Source organism: Pyxicephalus adspersus, chromosome 3 (assembly GCF_032062135.1).
Source record: "Pyxicephalus adspersus chromosome 3, UCB_Pads_2.0, whole genome shotgun sequence".
NCBI classification, from domain to species: Eukaryota; Metazoa; Chordata; class Amphibia; order Anura; family Pyxicephalidae; genus Pyxicephalus; species Pyxicephalus adspersus.
Window position 1 is genome coordinate 44,385,589 of NC_092860.1, and position 20,000 is coordinate 44,405,588.

Sequence of the window (20,000 nt, forward strand, 5' to 3'; positions counted from 1 at the left end):
GAGTGTCTTATTTTAATTATTTTTTTAAAAATCGGGGGTGGCTTACTTAATGGGGATGTCCTAAAATCGGGGAAACACGGTAGCAACAGACTAGATCATATATGTTATTTAAGAGGACGATGTGAACATTGCATTTGCCAAGGCTAAAAATTCAAATCCAAGGTGAAAAAAGCAAAAAACATGATAGCTTTGTTTTGTTTTTTGCTAATAAGAAGTTGTTGCAATAACATGTAATAAATACATAGTTTACATGCTTGCAATAAAAGAGCATCTATCACTTTCTCATATTTATCTGTATGTGTCTGTTAGTTGTCGTTTACTTATTTACTTACTAATGAAAAGGTTAAGAGAAAAATTAGTCTTATACAGATAAAACATCAGATATCTCCACATAGTTTTATGAAGGTAAAAATACGGACACTTAACATAATGTGTGTGCTTTGTAAAATGATACTAAAGTTGTAAAGTCTGTATTTCATAAAAGGTTATATATTGTGAACATGAAACATCTTTATTGTGAAAATGCAACTTCTTCTATGATCTGGATATATAATTAAAAAAACAACTTGTCTGAATTTGCCTGAATTTATTCAACAATACCCAACAAGCTTTATCAAATCATCATTTCCAATACATTATCCTTACGCTGTAAAAGAACTTAAGCAGATTGTAGTATCACTACTATAATAATGTTAGGATTTATTCGGGCTAAGCAAAAGATCCAAGCAAAAATGTAAATATTAATGAAAGCGTTAAAGAAAAACATTAGGAAGGTGGTTAACTGACACCTACAGGGAAAATTGTTTCCTGTTTACGTTCCTTGAAACAAAAAGATATCTCACTTTTCCAAGCTGTGCCTCATACCTTCCCTATTGATGGAAGATCAAAGCAGTAGCAGCATGTTTTCTCAAATATGAGTTTTCTTCACCAACTTTTCCTCTGACTGCAGCTAAGATATCAGTGTGATGGGGATAAGAGCTAAGCCCAGAGGACAGGCAGTACGCAGCAAGAAAGAAAGCAAATTCCCTTGTGCTTTCTGCAGGTCACTACCAAGGACCATGTTAGCAGATCCACACCAGGCCCTTAACAGGCAGCTCTGCTGGTAGCAGTAATTAGCTTGGACAGATCTGGCTCGGAGAGTAGCAGCGAGGCAACATTATAATGAGCTCAGCTGGGATTAGCGGGGCAGGGCAGGGAACCAAGAGAGCTGAGGCATTCTATACTGCGTATGTATCGGGGAGATCAAACGAGCATGGCTGCCTAGGTTATCCCCTCACCACCTCATTCCCGAAATGAAGCAAGGCAGTGTGTAAAATATGGGCTAATGAAGAGCGACACCTCCAACAGATGAGAGTCACAATAATTAACACAATCCCTGAATTTTATGGTATTATATTGGCTATTGAGTTGCCAATATGTGTCATTGGCCAAAAAAAAAAAACGGTTGAAAAAATTTAAACTTTAATACATCTATTTTAATTAGGAAAAAAGTCACTCACAATGGTCATATTTAGAAGATTATGGAGCAATGACTAGCCCATGACAAAAAGGAAGTATTCACTTTAGGGCTAAAATGTTATAATCATGAAGGTAACTGGATGTTAATGCTTGCATAATGACACATGCCTGCAGAGCATTGGTGTAGAACTCCATTCACTATTGTGAATACAGAAATGTACCGGCCTGTAAAATTTTCTTAAATGGATATCATGCTTGTGTATTGGGCTTGTTTTTGATGTAAATCAGAAAATGAATAATTGAATACAAAATTTGCAAGCATTGCTAATAACAAAAAAAAGAATGCAGTGCTATTCTGAGCAATTATTAGCTGAATATGTCTGGTAACTAGTGAACTAGCATACAGAATGATACAAAAGTATAATAGTGGAGCATACCAATGTATAAATGCCTAAGTCAAAAACTGTTACCTAATATCTGTTTAACACGAATTGCAGCTCAAAAGGAAAAAAAATCAGTGCCCCAAACAATCGAATGTATGTAATAGAATACTATGACATTATTGAATACTTAAAACATATTTAGTAAACATCACAACTCTGTTAGCAAATACTGTATTTGCTGACAACCGTAAAATGCTTCTCAGCATCCTTAGATTTTAAAGTAACTACATCACAGAAAAAAAATGAAGCCAGCTTATAAACAGTATTATTATTATACTTAAAATTGAACTTTCACCAAGAGATTATGTAAGCCATCATTTCTGACCTGATTCCTAAGAAAACATCATGCTTGTTTGGTGCTCTGATCCTCTGCCTTTACTACATTCTAGTCACCAACCCAAAAGGAGTATAGAGCACAGGTGTACAGTTGATGGTCACACAACTTGCCTCACAATTATCTGCATGCTTGTTTGAGATGCGTGTCTGACACTCTTGACACCAATAGATCAATTTGACAATCAGCCAATTAGCATTCTTTACAATGAATTCAGCAATGACAGGTTACATAATCTTGCAGTTGAAGTTCCTCCCTAAATTTCAGTTGGGCTGTGACCCAAAAGAAAATTAGTAACGTTCTGTTCGATTGCTAGTTAAAAATATAGCTTGCATGAATACTTTCCACTCTTTGTTACCTTTGGCAATACCTATATGCCATCTAGAAAGTGATACCCATCCCTAACAGGAAGTTCTCTGTAGAAAATATTTTTATTCTTTACTAGATACTAGGGTTGTAAAAGGGTTGTTGTTTCCCGTCTTAATTCTCCATCTTTTCGGTTACTTTATAAGTATAGTTCAAAAAAATGCAGCTGTCAACAACAAGAGATCAAAATCAAAGACAGGACTGGGAAGAGCCACACTGTTCTATGGCTGAACATATTCTGTCCCTTATGCAAATACAAGAAAATAATGGCATACATCGAGGGAGGTTTGAAAAGTCTATGACCTTTGAGCCAAGTAGCTGAAAGAGCTGTGTTAAAAACATGGAAAAAAAAGCCATGTCCTTATAGAATTCATATACCAAACACTACCCAGCATTGGACATGATATCAGATAAGCAGGAAGTGTTGTATAGAAGAGTGCTATAGCAGGTGTCCAGAGTGCTTCAAGAGAGACAAGATTTAGAACTTAGCAGAAGGGTTTGCATAAATCACCTTCTTTTAGGGGCTTTCTTGGTTTTTAGACCTGACATGACTTGATTTTAACTATAATTTACAGAGAAAGCAGTGGTTTGTTTTTTTGGCAGTGCAAAGTGGTCACAAACCTGACAAGCAGGAATGTAAGTGGAAGATTTGTAATTAAAAATTAAAATGAGGTGCTATATGATTGGCCCTAATTATCTCAGTTCTAGGTAAAAGACATTTTTTTTCTTTTGAATATTACCTATTAACCTTAAGGAAAATCTTTTAAACAAGAAAACATGGTGGCTCAGTGGATCAGTGAAAAGTGAGGTAAATCTACATTTGTTTGTGCTTGCAAAACAATCCTTGCATATCTGCCTAGACCAGGGGTCAGCAACCTTTACTATCAAAAGAGCCATTTTGCCTCCTCTTCCACTAAAGAAAAATAGTCTGGAGCCGCAAAACATAACACAGTTTATAAACTTTTAAAAGTTTTAATATTTTTTTAATTTTACCTGTTACAACAAGTGTGCATGTGTAGGCCTACTTTGAAATAAATTAAACACTGAACTATGCCCCTAGAAGCCTCCAGCTTCTAACGTATCATCCTGTTACATTAGCTGGAGGCTTCTAACGTAACAGGGTAGATTTTTTTGATGGGCAGAGTTCTTTATGTTCTGACGATGCCTTAGCGATGAAATTTTAAGGGGTGTTAGCCACAGGTGTCCCTCATTTGCAGCTTTAATTTTGTTCACCTGTACACCCCAATCTTGAGTAATTGGGGTTCAGGTGCTAGAAGCCTCCAGCAATGTGTAACAGGGTAGATTATTTTGATGGGCAGAGTTCTTTATTTTCTGACGATGCCTTAGCGATAGTATTGTAGGTGGTGTTAGCCATAAGTGTCCCCCACTTGCACCTCTATTTTGGTCACCTGTACCGCCTCCCCCCCGTTCCAGAGAAATTGGGGTTCAGATGCTAGATGCTTCCAGCAATGTGTAACAGGGTAGATTTTTTTGATAGGCAGAGTTTTTATGAATATTTAGGAGGTGTTAGCCACAGGTGTCCCGTACTTGCACCTCAAATTTTTTTCACCTGTACCCCTGTTTCCAGATAAATTGGGGTTTAGGTGCTAGAAGCCTCCAACAATGTGTAACAGGGTAGGGTTTTTTTTGATGGGTGGAGTTTTTAGGAGGTGTTAGCCACAGGTGTCCCCCACTTGCACCTCTAATTTTGTTCACCTGTACCCCCTTCCTGTTACAGAGAAATTGGGGTTCAGGTGCCTCCAGCAATGTGTAACGGTAGATTTTTTTGATGGGCAGAGTTCTTTATGTTCTGATGATAGCCTAACAATTAAATTTTAGGGGGTGTTAGTCACAGGTGTCCCCCACTTGCACCTACATTTTTGGTTTTGTACATCTCCCCATTCCAGAGGAATTGGGGTTCAAAGGAGGGGGATGTCATTGTACACACCCACTTGTACACGCCCCGTGGTAGATTTATTTCACTGGTAGATTTTTTTCATTAGAACACCGGATAGGGAATCCCCCTCCTCCGCAGTGTCTTGGGAGGAAGGGGATCCCCCATCAGAGATCTCCCCGCGGCAGCCGAAGGGAGCCACAACAAGGAGGCTGAAGAGCCGCAGGTTGCAGACCCCTGGCCTAGACTATTAGAGTGTATTATCAAAGCGTTAAAGCATACCTAAACAAAAAAAAAAAAAAAACACCAGGAGGTAGTACTATTTGTCCCCTTAAAGAAGATTTAACTTCTTGTGAAAAAAAAAACACTACAGGAAGTAAAAGGGGAATGCCCTTTTACACACTTGGCTCCAGATTTTCTCTTTATTCTTGTTTTGCTGACAGCTGAAAAATGTTGCATTTTAAATCAATTTCTGTCCTGACTGCAATTTTCACTAGCAAACAGTGGCTGAAACTCCCAAGTGGGGACAAAGTCAGCAATGAAAATCAGAAAAGAGTTTTAACACTTTCACATGCTCTCCAAATCCAAAAAAAGATTTTGGTTTTTAATATACGTTCATAGTAACTTATACACTCATAGTAAAACTGGGCTTTAATGCATTTGTTTTATATTACGGTACATTTTTTCTGTTTTAGTTTCGCCTCATTAACCTGCTAATAAAATAGACGTGAAAAACATACACATACAGTGGGGTAATAAAGTGTGTCATTTTAAATTGTCCACTAGGTGATGCTGTGTAAGTCATTGTGAATGAAAACAAAAACAGCACTATCTAGTTGACAAAGAGAAAAAGAAACCCTACCTAATTCCTGCTGCCCGCAAATGAGGCAGCCTCTTTGACACTTTGAAGCTTCTAAACCATACTGTGGGAAGCTCCAAATGATGGAGAATGAAAATATTACCAGTATCAGATAAAGTGAAAGTGAAGTGTGGCTTTGTGCACCACTAAAAAGTTAAATATTGTAACCACATACAAATGTAAACACATACTTCTCCACCAACAGCTTCTTGTTTTCCCTTTTAAAGTATGCAAGCTCATTCCACACAGCATCTGAATCTTCATGTCTAAGCTCAGAAGGATCTGGACGAACAGGCTTCTTCCTATGAACTTTGTCCCTGTGAGATAAAAACAATATGAATAAACTTTACTGGCTTACATATGCTTATGATAATGATCATTATATTTCTCTAATGAAAGCCCCAATAAAACCTAATTTCTGCCATTTTTTTTTTTTGAGAGAGATTTGAATGATGTTGTCACCCACATAGAGACTCTTCTCTCCTGTTCTGTATGAGATTTGTCTAGCAACAGCCATCGTTAATATCGGACACTTTCAGTGTTTGGTCTACTGCTGTACACTGTGGTTCAGTTCACTGATCTTTATATAGAACAAAGTACAGGCTGGTGGGTGACACCACAGTGCTCAGTGGGGGACATTGCATGCAACCCACCTGTGAGTTTCCGATACATAGCTTCTGAAGAGTGCAAAAGTTGGAGTCACTGCCCTCCAGAGAGGTAAGCATTCCTTTTCTATTACAGAGTTTGGTTACTTCTTTAAGGCTGCATAGATATTACTTTTTTATAATGCAATAAATGCCAGCAGAGCTGAATCAGTGTGAATTAAATAAAATTAAGTTATCCTTATATAACTACTTGCCAATTACTACAAAGCATTTCTCATTAGGTTAACTATTGCAAAGAGAATTTACAAAGTCTAGTAACAACTGGATATGCCCAGCTTGCAAAATATAGGTCCATCAAAATGAACACTTTTTAGGAACCACAATCCTAAAAACTATCTATATTAATCAGACTATCGATAGCCGAAGCATTTTTTTGTTTTTTTGTATATAGGTGATGCATTACCTTCACTTCAATACACACCAAGAACACGTTGCATACATGTTATCTGAAAGCCTGAAACTTTTTTTGTGTTTCTCCTAATTTTATCTCCATGTGAGTGTATCTGACTACATAGAAGCTGATCAACTTATGTAGATGCAAAGGGATACAAGTCTCTGAAAACAAATCACTGCTTGACAGGCTCAAGCCACCTGACTCTCGCCACCAACAAAAACAACAGTAATAGGTTGCATTCTAGTAACTTTACCAAGGTAATACCCTGTCATGATATTTTTCAGTATATACATTTTTTGTACACATGCTTTTATTTAAATTGTCCCCACATGCAAATGAAAGCCAACTTTCCAACAAAAAGGATAATTACAGGGATTAGGACAAACTGTATAATAGAGTTATATATTAATATATTTTTCAAATAGGGTTGCAGTAACTGCCTAAAAAGTAGTGGATTTTTATTTGTTTGCTATTGGCGTAAAGCCTATTTGAGCATTATGCTCATCTAAAATGCTGCAAAACGAAGAGTGTTTTCAACATGTTGGTGTCTGAAAGAGAAGTTAATGGATCTAATGGCATAATTAACTGTATAATAATATAGTAATAATACAAGTAAATGTGTTAATGTTAGTGACAGGCTGTGTCATTTATTTTATATTAGATGGAACCCACCTGGTGCCATCATCTTCTACATTCTCTGCTTGATGTTTAAGTGCCTTATAACTTGCTTGTAATGCCTGCAACCTTTCCTTGCGATTTTCATGGGCTTTCCAGAGTTCAGTATTTTGCTGTATCTAGGATGACAAGGTAATATGATTTAATTAATACATGGACATTTGGAGTTAATCAGGAAAAAAAAGAAAAGTGTTAAATGTTTGGGGAGATTTGCAGAATTTTTTGCTGCTTCAATACTACAAAACACCTCACTTCAAACAGGCCACAACAGCAACTAGAAAATCCTAAAAACCTTAGGTATAAAATCATTGTGAACTGAAGAAACTCAAGTTAAACTTTATGGTCACACTGTTGAGTCAAGGAAAAGTACACCACTATTATTAGCCAGTATTTTTAATGGGCTGACATATTATACAGAGCTTTACAAAGTTTACAGTCATATCACTAACGGTCTCTTAAAGGGGCTCACAATCTAATATCCCCTCCATAGTCATATGTCAATTATACAGTCTAAAGTAATTTTTTTGGGGGGAAGCCAATACCCTAACTGCATTGTTTTTTTTGGAATGTGGGAGGAAACCAGAGTACTCGAAGGGGACCCATGCAAACATGTGGAGCACATGCAAACTCTATGCATTCAAACCTGGGACCTAGCGCTGTAAAGACCAAAGTGCTCATCTCTGAGCCACTGTGCGGTCCCATTCCAAAACGTGAAGCAAATAGGTGGTTTTTGCTGTTTTGGGGCAGAGTGAGGGGCTTGTTATTGCATCATATCAGGAAGACAATTTACAATTATTAGCCTGGAAATACACATTGGGTATACTTGGACTTTGCAAGAGGACTTTTGGGTCATCTCTCCTGCCTTGACAAAATATATTCATCAAATAACAACTTAAAGCAAGAATTGCTCAAAAACTTGTGAATTTTTAAAATGATTGATTGACTCATTCTGCTAAATGTTTTCTTCAAGTGGAGAAGCAGCTTTCTACATAAGCTACAAAGCACAGTTTTAAAAGTTGTCATGATATGCAAACATTTATATACACATCTGCCAAAAAAACTCAAGTTAGAAAACCAGAGGAATAGATTTTAAAATCTATTATTGAGTCTAATAAAAATACCCACACAGTTTTGCATTTTTTAACATATGCACTAAAATTTGTGTTTGGCTTTTATTAAGCTCCTCCCAGTGTAATTCATTTCCAAGTTACGACTGAACCTGAACTGCAGATGATCCGATTTTACTTTATTTCAGGCAACACCTACCTAGGCTATCCTCTGCAACAATACACAGCAGACCAGTTGATTTTGACTTTGTGAGAATAAATGTTTGTTATAGCACAGCATGAAGCGTTATTGAGAAGCCAAGTGAATTATGTTGTATCAGGTAGGCAGTTTAGATAGAGAATCATACAAAATGAATATGTTTTGTGTTACATTAAAATATACACCTAAAGCCAAATCTCCAAGTCTCCTGTTTATCCCTGAGAAATGCCTTTAGCTCAATTAGAGGGCTGTTTTCCACCTTTAATACTGTCAGGTTTTACACTGGCAGGACACGGTTTATATAGCTTTATGGCATTCACCTTAATCTGCAGTGTCTTCTCTAAATGTTCAATCCTTTTTTCTGCTATCTTAAGCTTCTTTAACTCTTCAGACTCTTTGGAAAAGCCCTTTGGGGACAGAGACCTTGAACGTTTCACAGGTTGCACCTGGAGAATAAAACAAGGACATGGTTGAAGGAGTTGAACATTGGATTATGAAAGACATGCAAAATTAAAGAACAAGTAATTGAGAATACTAATAATGAATTATAAAAAAAATCCTGCCTGGAATACTGGAGAAATAACAAGCAGAATTACCACAGTGCTACCGCTAAAGGTTTCTCTGTGACTCGTTAATGAGAATATTCATTTACATTTACATTGTTTCTTTCAGAATAATGATGTCCCATTAGGGAAGACTAAAGGGTTATAGACTCAGGAATGTAAGAAACCTCATTACAAAGGAGGGGATAGAGGATGGTCTAATTGCTCTATAAGGGTCCAAGGTTACACTTGATAGGACAACCGGAAACTAGGGGGAAAGGATTTTTTCCCTTTGAAATAGTTTAACACACTGTGAAGTAGAAGGAACAATATGCTTGAGGAATATAAATACAACAGACAGAACATCTTATACTGTAATGACCATATGGTCATTAACTATAATGTTGCTAACTAGAGACATGAATATGTGCTTACATTATATACAGCTTTGTATAACAATCAGGTAAGAGAGATATAAAAAGTAGGGTTATTAAACTTGGATGGTTTCTTATATATGGCTTCTTTTTTCCATACACACTGCTTTCCCTTATGCAAAATCAAACTGCATAGTATCACACCTCTAATGTGGTGAAGCCTATATCTGGACAGACCCCAATATTAACTTCAAGCTATTTTAATCCTGTATAATATTCTGCTGCCAAGTTCTTTGTACAGGGAGAATATAAACATTATTGTTAAACTACACTGGTAGACATCCTTTAGGCATCTGAAATCATTCCTCAAATCTGACAACCAATTAATATCTAATACTAGCATTCCACTATTATATTGGATAGAATAATTTTTTATATTTTAATAGCAGTGGATGCAGGAAAAAATATAGCAGCCATAAAACATTAGGGCTACTTCAAATACATGTAAAATACATTGGGGAGAAAATAGGGGCTGAATGCAAGTAAAATAAGTGCCCCTCCCCTGGAGGGAGGGGCACTTATGAATCTAGCTGAAAATAATTATTTATATGCTTTGCAAAATACAGAACAATTTACTAAAAAAAGTTTTGGTTGTTATATTATTCAAGTAAATTATCTATTTACAAGATACTTTTTGCTTAGCTTAGTGCATGTAGCGGAAACTCACTTTGCAAAAAATAACCATTTACATAGAGGTAAAAGAAAAATAAAATGTGCACACGTTTGGAAGGTTAAAGTCCGCAAACCTTCACCTTATTTAGTAGGTAAAAATTCATTTGCAAGGTGAATATTTTCTTTGCTAAATGAATAGCCTATACTTGCTTTATCAACTTTAAAATATGTACTGCATATATTTTTTAAACTGAGACTAGTAAAGATTTAAACAACAAAACAAAAACATTAAACTCAGTTATGTAATCATAAGGTAATCATTCAATAAATGTACTACATGGCAAAGCTGCATGAACAGAATATGTCTGCATATCAGCCATCTATACTCCCTTGTACTGTAGTAAAGAAAGAAATAGTGATGATGTCACTCTAACAGGGAAAAAACTTTCAGTAAGGAGAAGCAGAGGAACAATCATTGTTCTGCGGTTCCATCATTGCCAAACATGGGTCTTAAACCAAGTTCTGTTGCCCATCTGTCTAATGGGGTCACACAAATAAAAGTACCGGCTGAACAAAAGTACTTTGGCAGGTAAGACTGTTCACATATATGTATCTTTTTTTCAGATGGTATTATTATATTATCTCATTATTTTTTATACAGCTAGATGTAGATATTTTTATAATTTTTCAAGCTTTTATAATTCAAAAACCTTGTTGTCCTAAACTTAAATTAAAACTCCATTCCATCACACAAACATTGTGGTACCCTCATTCTCACTCTTCCTCTTTCTTTATATACATGCTCTTTTACACAATTGAAGCAGACTAATAAGCAGTTAGATGTAGTCTACAACTTACTTCACTGGTCATTGATTTGTGTCAATTTCCCTGCTGACACATGTTTATAACAGCAAAGCGCCTCTGGAGTGCCTCTGGTGGGCTGCTTGTAATTGATAGAATGGTCTTACTATCACTATGCTAAGCAGGAGGAACTGAGGTAGTACACAATAGAATGAAATTGTTTTTTGTTTTGTTTTTTTAAGAAGATTTAATTGTGACTTTTACTTATTAGTCTATAGTGTGATCATAAAAGTATGAATTCAAAGGCTATGGAAACCAGGAAACTAATTTGACTAATTGTTTATTGACTGAAGAACACATACTTAGAATATGTAAAGTATATACATAAAAAAGAAGCTGCCATTTACCTTATCCAACTTGCCAAGTGGACCGAAGAGTATGGATAGATAATTTATCCATTTCTAAAAAGTTTATGAAGTTAAGATTTGAAACATATACAGTGAGGGAAAAAAGTATTTGATCCCCTGCTGATTTTGTATGTTTGCCCTCAGACAAAGAAATGACCAGTCTATAATTGTAATGGTAAGTTTAATGTAGCTGTGAGAGACAGAACAACAACAAAAGAACCCTCAAAAACCCAGTCCTCAAAAGTCCTAATTTTATGTGCATTGTTGTAATGAATAAAAAAAGTATTTGATCGCCTGTCAACCAGCAAGATTTCAGGCTCCCAGGTGTCTTCACTGTATGCAGGTAACAAGCTGAGATAGGGAGCACCCTCTGTAAGTGCTCCTAATCCAAGCTTGTTACAGTACCTGTGTAAAAGACACCTGTCCACAGAAGCAATCAGATTCCAAATTAGTCACCATAACCAAAACCAAATAGCTGTCTAAGGATGTCAGGGACAAGATTGTAGACCTAACACAAGGCTGGACTGAGCTACAAGACTATTGCCAACCAGCTTGGTGAGAAGGTGACAACAGTTGGCACAATATTTTGCAAATGGAAGAAACACAAAATAACTGTCAATCTCCCTCGGTCTGGGGCTCCTTGCAAGATCTCCCCTTGTGGAGTTGAAATGATCATGAGAATGGTGGCAAAGCAGTCCAGAACTACACGGGGGGAACTTGTCAATAATCTCAGGGCAGCTGGGACCGCAGTCACCAAAAAAACAATTGGTAACACACTGCAATGTGAAGGCCTGAAACTTTGCCTGCAAGGTCCCCCTGCTCAAGACAGCACATGTACAGGCCCGTGTGCAGTTTGCCAATGAACATCTGAATAATCCAGAAGAGAACTGGGTGAAAGTGTTGTGGTCAGATGAGACCAAAATTGAGCTCTTTGGCATTAACTCAGCTTGCTGTGTTTGGAGGAGGAGAAATGCTGCCAACGACCCCAAGAACACCATCCCCATCGTCAAACATGGAGGTTGACACATTCGGCTTCAGGGGTGTTTTTCTGCTAGGGGGACAGGACACCTTCACCGCATCGAAGGGACAATGGAGGGGGCCATGTACTGTCAAATCTTGGGTGAGCACCTTCCTACCTCAGCCAGGGCATTGAAAATGGGTCGTGGATGGGTATTCCAGCATGACAATGACCCAAAACACACGGCTAAGGCAACAAAGGAGTTGCTCAAGAAGAAGCACATGAAGGTCCTGGAGTGGCCTATCCAGTCTCCAGACTGGTTGATAGGGGATTAAATATTTGTTTCACTCATTACAATGCACATCAAGCTCTGACTTGAGGGCAAATGTACAAAATCAGCAGAGGATCAAATACTTCTTTCCCTCACTGTACAGAGAGTGCAGATACTGACAGTTCTAAGCCAGGCACAGTGGCAAAGATTCAGTCCACTAATTCCCTTTTCTTAGTATTGTGGTGATCTAGGATTTACTTTGCTTACCTGATGCAAACAGAATACCTAAACACATGCTGTAATCTTTTTGCTATATTTTACATACAGAAAGGCCCAATTTATCTATGGGCTGGTACCAAGGATAGTTTCACAGCTACCAGATTCAAACTTATCTTAAATGGTTTGATTGACTGGAACACATCAAACACCAGGAAATGAAATTTAACAACTCGGTTTGTGAAAAAACCTCCCAGAACATGTCCAAAGACCTGAAATTTCAAGCTGCATTGGAACAGACAGAACTTTAGCTTGGGTGCTGATATTAGCATAGATTCCGTACTGGATAGCAGAGGCAATTTGGTGAATAATTTCACTTGCTGCCAGGAACTGCTACATCATCCCAACAAAAAGGAAGGTTGATGGCTCCAGACCCAGAAGACATGTAGGGTATCACAGATATCAAAGCATTGGAGGCAGGTGTTCCAAAAGTAAATGTGCTAAAATCTTCAAATGTGCTTTGCTTTTCTGGGGGCTCCCCAAATTGATTTTGTTTATGTCCACCTTAAGATTAGGTTAAGTGCCAGGGTGAGGGTGCTTTAAAAATTACCTTGACCTCTAAAGTGAAGTGTTAAATGCTAATCAATGGATAGAAGGAGGGGTAGGAGTTATAGTTATGTTACCTATTAGCAAAAAAAAATTATGCCAAGGACATTTTTACTCATGCTATAAATCTTATTTGTTTTTGGCACTGGAAGGCCTCTACCAAAGCCTAAAAATTAGCATATTGTGGTCCACTCAGCATTAATATACTGACAATGTTTGAAAAAAAGATGCAGAGTGTCCTTTGTATAAAATAGGCACCTGCATTTTTTGGTTGATTGCAAATTACATTATGCAAAGTATGCTTTCCCCAAACAGTAAAAAATCAGCAGAATATGTTGTTCTAATAACAATAAAGGCATTAAAGATAATATGAACTAGCGTAATAGAAAAAAACACATAATGAAGTCATACCAGACAAGTCATCCAAAAAGGTAAAATATTTTAGTTCACATATAAAGAATGGAGCCAAAATTCACATTTGACCACAGCCTCATCCATTTGACAGTAGAAAAACACAAATGTTGTTGGTTAAGCATTATTCATGACAGCATGACATATTCTTGTAGTACCATTAGGCTAAGGGGAGGTTCCTTCCTCTACAATGCACAATTCTGCACAGTTCCCCGTTACTAGCACCTTGCCAGCTGCATAAACAATTGCATGGCAGCGCTGGTTCTTTAAAAAAAAAAAATTTGACATCTGGCGGCAGTGAGTGGTACTAGTATCGCTCACTACTTCCCCTCTTTACCTGCTATGGGGAGGCTGTAGGTGGATGCTTTATGTAGATCCCCAATCCACTTGGCATGAGAAATCCGTAAATTCACTGAAACCTCGGTGAAGGTGTGAATTAATTATTATAGAATATAATCTGACAACATACAGTTGTCCTGAACATACTGTTACCTGAACATAACATACCATCTTTATAAGCAAATAATCCATTTTGTACCTGCATCTGAATTTGCATGTTAGGCGAGTCTGCATAGCTTTGTGATAAATCATTGAACTGTATGTACTTAATCTGTTCTATAAAATTAAATAATAAAATATAACATTTAAAGTACAGCATGCATGCTGCATATAATTGACATTGGATATAATGGGCAAGAACAGCCAAAGAAAAACTTGTGCCTACAGCAAAGGGGGAAAGCCTTGGAACCTCATTGTCACAAACAGATTGGGATTTACAAATGCAAATTGCCCTCATTACAGCTATTCTCATTATACAGAAAAGTGCACTGATGTACTGCACAAAACCTGGTCTGTCACTGGCAAGTGAAGCCAAAAGATGGTCACCTCTGGCCTATTCATTGCAGAACTACACACCAATTAGATGTTTGACTAGAAAAATTTGGCCTTCATACATGTTAACAACTGGGTGCAAGATAAACAGTTGCTTTCAATCTGGCATTTGTTTATTCAGAAATAAATAGGAAACCCAGACCAATAAATGTAAACAAATTCTTTGGTTTCTAAAATGTAGGGCATATTAAAATAAAACCTCAAAAAAACTATTCTTTAACGCTTTAAATTCTTGCACGGTCAGTTTCTGTTATTATCTTTTTGTACAACTTAATAGACATAACTGTCTAATTTAAAAAACAATATCTATATATATATATATATATATATATATATATATATATATATATATATATATACATACACACACACATACACATCCAGATATAACTGTATTTTTCAAAATAAACCTTTCTCTGGAATCAAAGGAGGCTCACTAATCTGACATTAGAACATTTATACATCAATTTTTCAATCCCTATCAAAACCAAAAATATCACCCAGCTTTCTCAAATATTATGTACAATGAATTTAATTTGCACCTTAGTTTTAAATATAACTCAAACTATTACAAAGATTTGGCACAGCCATAAGGCCCAGGAAACAAGAGATGAAACAAAGGGTTAAAGGGCAGCAGTGTGTGTAGGAACAAATTAGCACCTAAAGAGCAGGGCTGAGAAGGTTATAATCATGATGTGTACCAAAAGATAACAAGCCTTTGGCAAATGGTTTAATCATTCTTCCAAGCAGTTGCAAAAATTATGAGCAAAGTAGACTTATTAAAAAAAGTTAGTTCCTGCAAACCTAGTGGGAAAAGCATTTTGATTCGAATAACCTCGATTTGACACAAATGCACCAGACAATAAAAGGCTTTCTTACCTCACGCATTCTCCCAGCCCTCAGGATGCTGTTCTCAAGCGCAGTTCTTCTACAATTATTTACTTGAGTTAACTGGAGATCAGCTGCTTTAAGTTTGTCCTGTAGAAATTTTATTTCTGATTTCTGTGAAGCTATTATGAGTTCCAGCTCTACCAGGGATGGATGTTCCAGCTCCTGCAGTAATTAAAATCAAAATTAAATAGGAAATTATATTACAGAATTAATGGATCACACACTTTTCTGGAAAGAGTCATTATTCCCAGTGTACTTCACAACCTGCAAGCAAGAATGATGTTATCAGCAAGTGGCTTCCTTAGCTTTAAATAATCTTGAACTACAATTGAACAGGATTTGATTATTACTTAAAACTATTTTGCAGCAGTTTCCAAGAATATGTTAACATATTTCAAGAAAGTAAAATGAGAACAGAATAATGAAGAACAAAATACTATTCTGTTCAGAAACCATTGTATGCATAGCAAAAGGGAACATACTAACTAATAGGGAATTTAACACAAACGACAATAATCTAGATTTTAAGTACAGTAACTTCAAATCAAAATTTACTTAGCTGCAGAGAGATCCCCCACGTGGGATGGGATCTGACTGGTTACAATAAATTACAATATATAATAAAAAATGCTCTTCCACTATAAATAAAAAAAAAAGAAGGAGATATATATATATATATATATATATATATATATATATATGAGGTTGTCCTATACTTGAAAACCATCTGTTATGACAGCTTCAATGCATGTGGGTTTAACAGCTTTGATTGCTAAATGTAAACTGCAAGCAGCTCTTAACTAAGAGTTTATTAAGAATTTGCATGTCAAGGCAGTAAATATGTAAATACTAGCGGATTACCCGGTGTTGCCCAGGTATTTATTTATTGCAATCTAATATTATAGTCCAAAAAAGTAAGTAAAAATATAAGTAAAAGGCACACTGTGCTGAGCAATACATACACACATACATAGATGCAAATATACCTCATATACCACAGCGCTGTACAAAGATCAGCAGTGCACTCACATGAGTCTCAGTCACATGTCTAGCAACTTTGGTTAAAATATCTCCATGCATTTCCTAGTGATCAGATACACACATCTATATGAATAACACATACATACATACATATGTATAGCAAGTTTGGTTTAAATGTCTCGATGCGTTTTCGAATGATGGTGGAACATACATACATACATACATAAAAATATAGCTCTGACATATAGCACAGCGCTGTACAATGATCAGCCGGTGCACTCACATGAGTCTCAGTCATATGTATAGCAAGTTTGGTTGAAATGTCTCTATGCTTTTCCTAGTGATGACATACACACATATATACATCCAAATATAGCTCTGACATATAGCACAGCGCTGTACAAAGATCATCGGTACACTCACATGAGTCTCAGTCATATGTATAGCAAGTTTGGTGATGCGTTTCCTAGTGATGGTTGAACATAGCAAGTTTGGTTGAAATGTCTCCATGTGTTTCATCCAAATATAGCTCTGACATATAGAACAGCGCTGTACAAAGATGACAGGTACACTCAAATGTGTCTCAGAATAAGCCTCACCTGTGTTCAAATGTTGATGCACCATGATATTCACATGATCTAAAACAAAAAGCGATTTATCAGACCATGCGACTATTGCTCCATGGCCATGTTCTGTTTCTTACAAACATAGTAAACTCCTTTAGTGGTGGACAGAGAATTTAAAGATGTACTGACTGCAGTAATCTAAGACATCACTATTTGGCCAGATCCTTATTTTCTAATTTTCCTACTCTAAACTTCTCTCCTTTATGAACTGACCATTTACTTAATACCTAATGTATTCAAACTTTAACAGGTGCCATTGAAAAGAGATTAATATTGTAATTCACTTCATCTGTTAGTGGGTTTAATGTTTTGACTGTTTGGTATAGGTACAGCACCATTTAAATTAAAAAGTGCAATGGGAACATTCTGTACTTATAAGCTGGTAATGAATGCAAGATTTCACATATTTTGGGTTGAAACAGACTTGTCTTTAATAATATGCTTTTCAGTAAAAGAATGGGAATTCTGAACCTTTTAATCACACAATGCATAAGAGCCATATGGAACCAACAAACCAGTAAGTATTTCCAACTGGAGCAAGTTGGTTTGATAAAGGGATAATTTAGTTACCAACAGAGCCAACAGGAGTTCTATCTTAAACATCTGTTTAAGATGGAACTTCAAATGACTTTACTACAACAGTTCCCAATGAAAGCCAAAGGGAAGAAGTGCTGACGAATATTCTAAGGCTACAGCATATTAAAAAATTTGCAATGTTTTCAGATTTTCAGGTATTTAGGTTTCCTTTCATTGCACAAGAACATTTATTGTTTTATGACTATATCAGTCCAAGCTTGGTAAACTTAGGGCCCATGCCACATTAGGACAGCTCATTCAATTTGAATAGGCTGGCAGTGCACCTAATCCATATGTTGAGCTGTGAAAACAAACCTGAGCACCTGAAAATTTGAGAACTCCACTGCAGCTGGTGGGCCAGGACCTGAATCTGAGTAAAACTTAACTGCACATCTTTGAACAACTTTATTGCTCATGACACATTACTAACATAATTTTCTGATGTTTTACAAGGTAAATAGAATCAAAAATGGATTGAAAGTCTTGTGAGGAGATGATGTCCAAACCAATGCAGAGGTGGAATTTAAAAAGAATTATTATATAGTGATAATTTATAACAAACTAATAAAGCTAATATCACAACTATTATAAATATTTATCCTAACATATAATAATTAACATACAGTTGTACCTTGTTAAGGGTGGAAGTACCCTGAGGGATACTCGGTCACTGATAGATAAACACAAATATCTATGAATACACTGAGACATGCCAACCAGCCTGAAAAAAATAATTTAGGGATTACATGCCCTTAAATGTGTCATTCTGCCTCCCTACTGTTTTCATGAGAACATTGTTATAATTTTCTTTTAGCTGGAGATCCTGATACTAATATCAGTCTGACAACACTAGCTGCTTTTGAGTGGTACACTTTAATTGGCTGTTAAACTGCACTTTAATTCTGCAGAAGACGTGCAGATCTGATAGACAGCCCAATAAAAAAACTAAGAGTACACAGAGCAAACTGGTAATGCTGCTTACAATTCAGACAGAATCTTACTGCTTATGGCTTCCTACAGTAAGCGGTGTAACTTGCAGGGTCACCAGGTAGGTTTTGTGGCAAAAGTGTACCAAAAAATTATTTGCTTAAGGAAATTATATAATGAAAAAAATGGAGGCAAACATATTGAAAATCAGATTTAGAGTTTACCTATACTAAAGTAGCCATAGTCCTAATCTTTTGCTATATAACTTAGATTGTATAGTTTCATCATCTTTAGGGATGCTTTCAAAAATTCTTGTGACACATCTACTCAGTATTGAAGCATTAAACCCAGATGTGTTCTGACATACAGGATGAAAATCTATGATCTATTGACTCCAATGAAGTAATGTACCAGGCGCCAAATGACAGAAAAGGAAAAATGGATGATTAGTTATTGCTAACAGTAATATTTTAAAGAACAACATCCCTGGTTTGCAAATCATTGCAGGGAATATTCATGAATATAATAAACATACCCCTATGTGTTAACAAGCCAATGGTAAGCACAAGCTATACATAGACACAAATTAATTTTCCAAATCACTTTTTGGACGAAAATATTTAGCCCAATGCTAGCATTTTAGAAGCAGTTCCTAATGTGTGTTTTTTTTTTTATTTTTTTTTTTTTTACATGGCAGTAAACACAAAAATACATTAAACCAATGTTTAGTGTGGCTATACTCAATATATATATATATATATATATATATATATATATATATATATATATATATATATATATATATACACAGCTTAAGTCAGCAGTTTAATGTTGGGTTCATAATCCTTATAAAACTTTGTCCTTTTTTCTTTTTTTTGGCTGAATAAATATTTGCCTTACCAAGCAGCTGAACAGGTGTGCCTAATAAATGAAGGTAAATGTGTGTGCGTGAACACATCAAAGATATTCTACTCCAAAACCTTAAAGAAATGTAACATTTCTGCGACTACTTAATCGGCAAATATTGGTACACATGTTGGTAACTTTTTGTGTTAAAATACGTTTATTTATGTTATAATTATGTTAATTTTTGCTAGAATAAAAGAATGTCATAAGTTTTGAACTTGTTCAAAGCTAAATTAACCAGTAATACTGGGAGACAAAGCAAAATATGTTTTGCTTACTATGACAGAAATGCAATTAAAACAAGTTACAGGCATCCACGCTAACATATCAATAGGAATCCTTTCTATTTCCTTTCCTCCTCCTTTGTCAATGTCTGTATTTGTCAATTGCAACCCCTATTTAATGTATAGCACTGCATAATATGTTGGCGCTATAAAAATCCTGTTTATTAATAAGAATAATTTCAGAGTGAGAAAAGGTTAGTATATCACATTTAATGAAACATTTTTAAAAAAAAGCATATATGGTAAAATATGACATGCCAACCTAATCAAATCAGTGCAGATATATTGTAACTTAGGCAATGGATG

At 36.0% G+C, this 20,000-nt stretch overlaps 1 protein-coding gene across 3 annotated transcripts in view; it reads right to left on the reverse strand.

Moving 5' to 3' along the window:
• CNTLN (centlein) overlaps positions 1-20,000 on the reverse strand; it is a 155,907-nt gene that overhangs the window by 82,422 nt on the left and 53,485 nt on the right. For all 3 annotated transcript variants that reach the window (XM_072404404.1, XM_072404403.1, XM_072404405.1), the window contains exons 10-13: positions 15,383-15,556; positions 8,675-8,800; positions 7,086-7,207; positions 5,546-5,671 (exon numbers count right to left, since the gene is read on the reverse strand). In XM_072404404.1, the coding sequence (XP_072260505.1) occupies positions 5,546-5,671; positions 7,086-7,207; positions 8,675-8,800; positions 15,383-15,556 (548 nt within the window). The remainder of the gene's footprint in view (positions 1-5,545; positions 5,672-7,085; positions 7,208-8,674; positions 8,801-15,382; positions 15,557-20,000) is intronic.